At 45.7% G+C, this 1690-nt stretch overlaps 1 protein-coding gene across 1 annotated transcript; it reads left to right on the forward strand.

Moving 5' to 3' along the window:
- Positions 1–264: 264 nt before the first annotated feature.
- On the forward strand, positions 265–1154 carry O0I10_005854 (uncharacterized protein; the record flags this gene model as incomplete). Its single annotated transcript, XM_058485891.1, has 2 exons — positions 265–647; positions 767–1154. The coding sequence occupies 2 exons, from the start codon at positions 265–267 to the stop codon at positions 1152–1154; spliced, it is 771 nt and encodes a 256-aa protein (XP_058343414.1).
- Between the last annotated feature and the right edge of the window lie 536 nt (positions 1155–1690).

Consider the following 1690-nt stretch of genomic DNA (forward strand, 5'->3'; position numbering starts at 1 on the left):
AAAACAGACCCATTAGCATTGGCAACAGACGCCTTCACGTTGACATGGAATCAGTTCAAGAGACCACTCATTCACCCACCTTGGAATCTGATTCTCCCAGCATTGCAGAAGGTCAAGAGAGAGAAAGTCACGGCCACAGTCATAGTACCTTGGTGGCCAGAGTGCGATATGGTACCCACTTCTCAAGCAGATGGCAACACGTCCTCCAATCATTCTCAATCCGAAAATACACACTCGTGTCACATCATCTCTTACCCCCAATCCATGGACAAACCCACGTTGGAAGCTTTCCGTGTGGAGTGTCTCAGGCGCAAGTTTCGCTTTCTAGAATATCATGACAACACGGTGAATCACCTTTTGGCAACCAACCGGTCCCTGAATGCTCGCTCTTACCGCAAGTTTCAGCTTGAGTTTCTCAGTTGGTGTATCACACAGCAAGTGGATCCAAACCATTTCACCATGGCAACACTCATCAATTTTCTCTCCACCATGCGCTCTCGTTACTCAGTGAATTCATTACCGCTTATGCGTACAGCCATTATCCATTTTCATGTTCAACCATCACTTTTTCAACATGATTCTCAACTCGAACAACTATTCAACATATGGCGTGAAGAAGCACCACCGGTTCCAATCGAACGTCCCCTGTTGATTTGACTCCTTCTTTTGCATTTTGTCGCACGATTGAATCTTCGCTCCGATCAATACCTTTATACAATTTGGCTCACAAGACGGTTTTCCTGCTTGCTATCACGGGTTTCCTTAGACCATCGGATCTACATCGTATCAACCTCCAAGATTCCTTTGTTGATGGCTCTCGTTGTTTACATCTTTCTGTGGTGGCACCCAAGGAGAAACGGAATGGTCGTCGTATTGTTAAGGTGGTGCGCATCAAGCCATATCCTCAAGATGCTACTTTGTGTCCGGTGACATTTGAGGCTCTACGGGATCATCCTAATACGGTTAATCGTCCTCCTGGTGCACTATTTATTAGTACCACCAACGCTCGTGTGGCGGCTTCTTGTGATACCATATCTCGTTGGTTACGCAATGTGGTGTCACGTTCCATCAATTCATCATCGTCGGCTTCAAGACGACCTGCTATGCACGTTCTGTGGCTTCGGATTTGGCGCTCCAACATGGCATTCCCTTGATGATGTAATCACTCACGGCAATTGGGCTTCCCTCCATGATGTTTGATAATCACTATCGGCGTTCTCGTCATATTTCCTCTGATATCACATCTTCGGTGTTACTTCTGGTTCCTCTTCATCGTCTTCAGCCGATCCTGGTTCACGGTTTTTCTCTGGAGCTGCATTCATGTGTCAGGTTTGACACTGATGGACTTGCTCCATTGTCAGGAGAGACTTTTTGACTGACAATGGAGAGCTAGTCCGGAGGACTAACTCAAATATTTATGAATCTTCCCACCCACGCCTCCTTTTCTTTTCCAGCTCGCTCATAGATCCAAAGAACATTTAGACTTATAGATTAGACTTTTATTGCATCAAATTTTCTAGCTGCACTCGTTACGCTCAATAAAGCGGAGAAATTAGATCACAGCATTCATGTGTCAGGTTTGAGCTAGTCCTCCGGACTAGCTCTCCATTACTGTACATCAAACCTTGATAATGAGATTGCCTCTCTCGAACGTGGAACTTTCACACAAGGTGCTCTCGGACACGTTAAT

Source organism: Lichtheimia ornata (genome assembly GCF_029851405.1).
Source record: "Lichtheimia ornata isolate CBS 291.66 chromosome Unknown scaffold00024, whole genome shotgun sequence".
In the NCBI taxonomy this organism is placed as follows: domain Eukaryota; kingdom Fungi; phylum Mucoromycota; class Mucoromycetes; order Mucorales; family Lichtheimiaceae; genus Lichtheimia; species Lichtheimia ornata.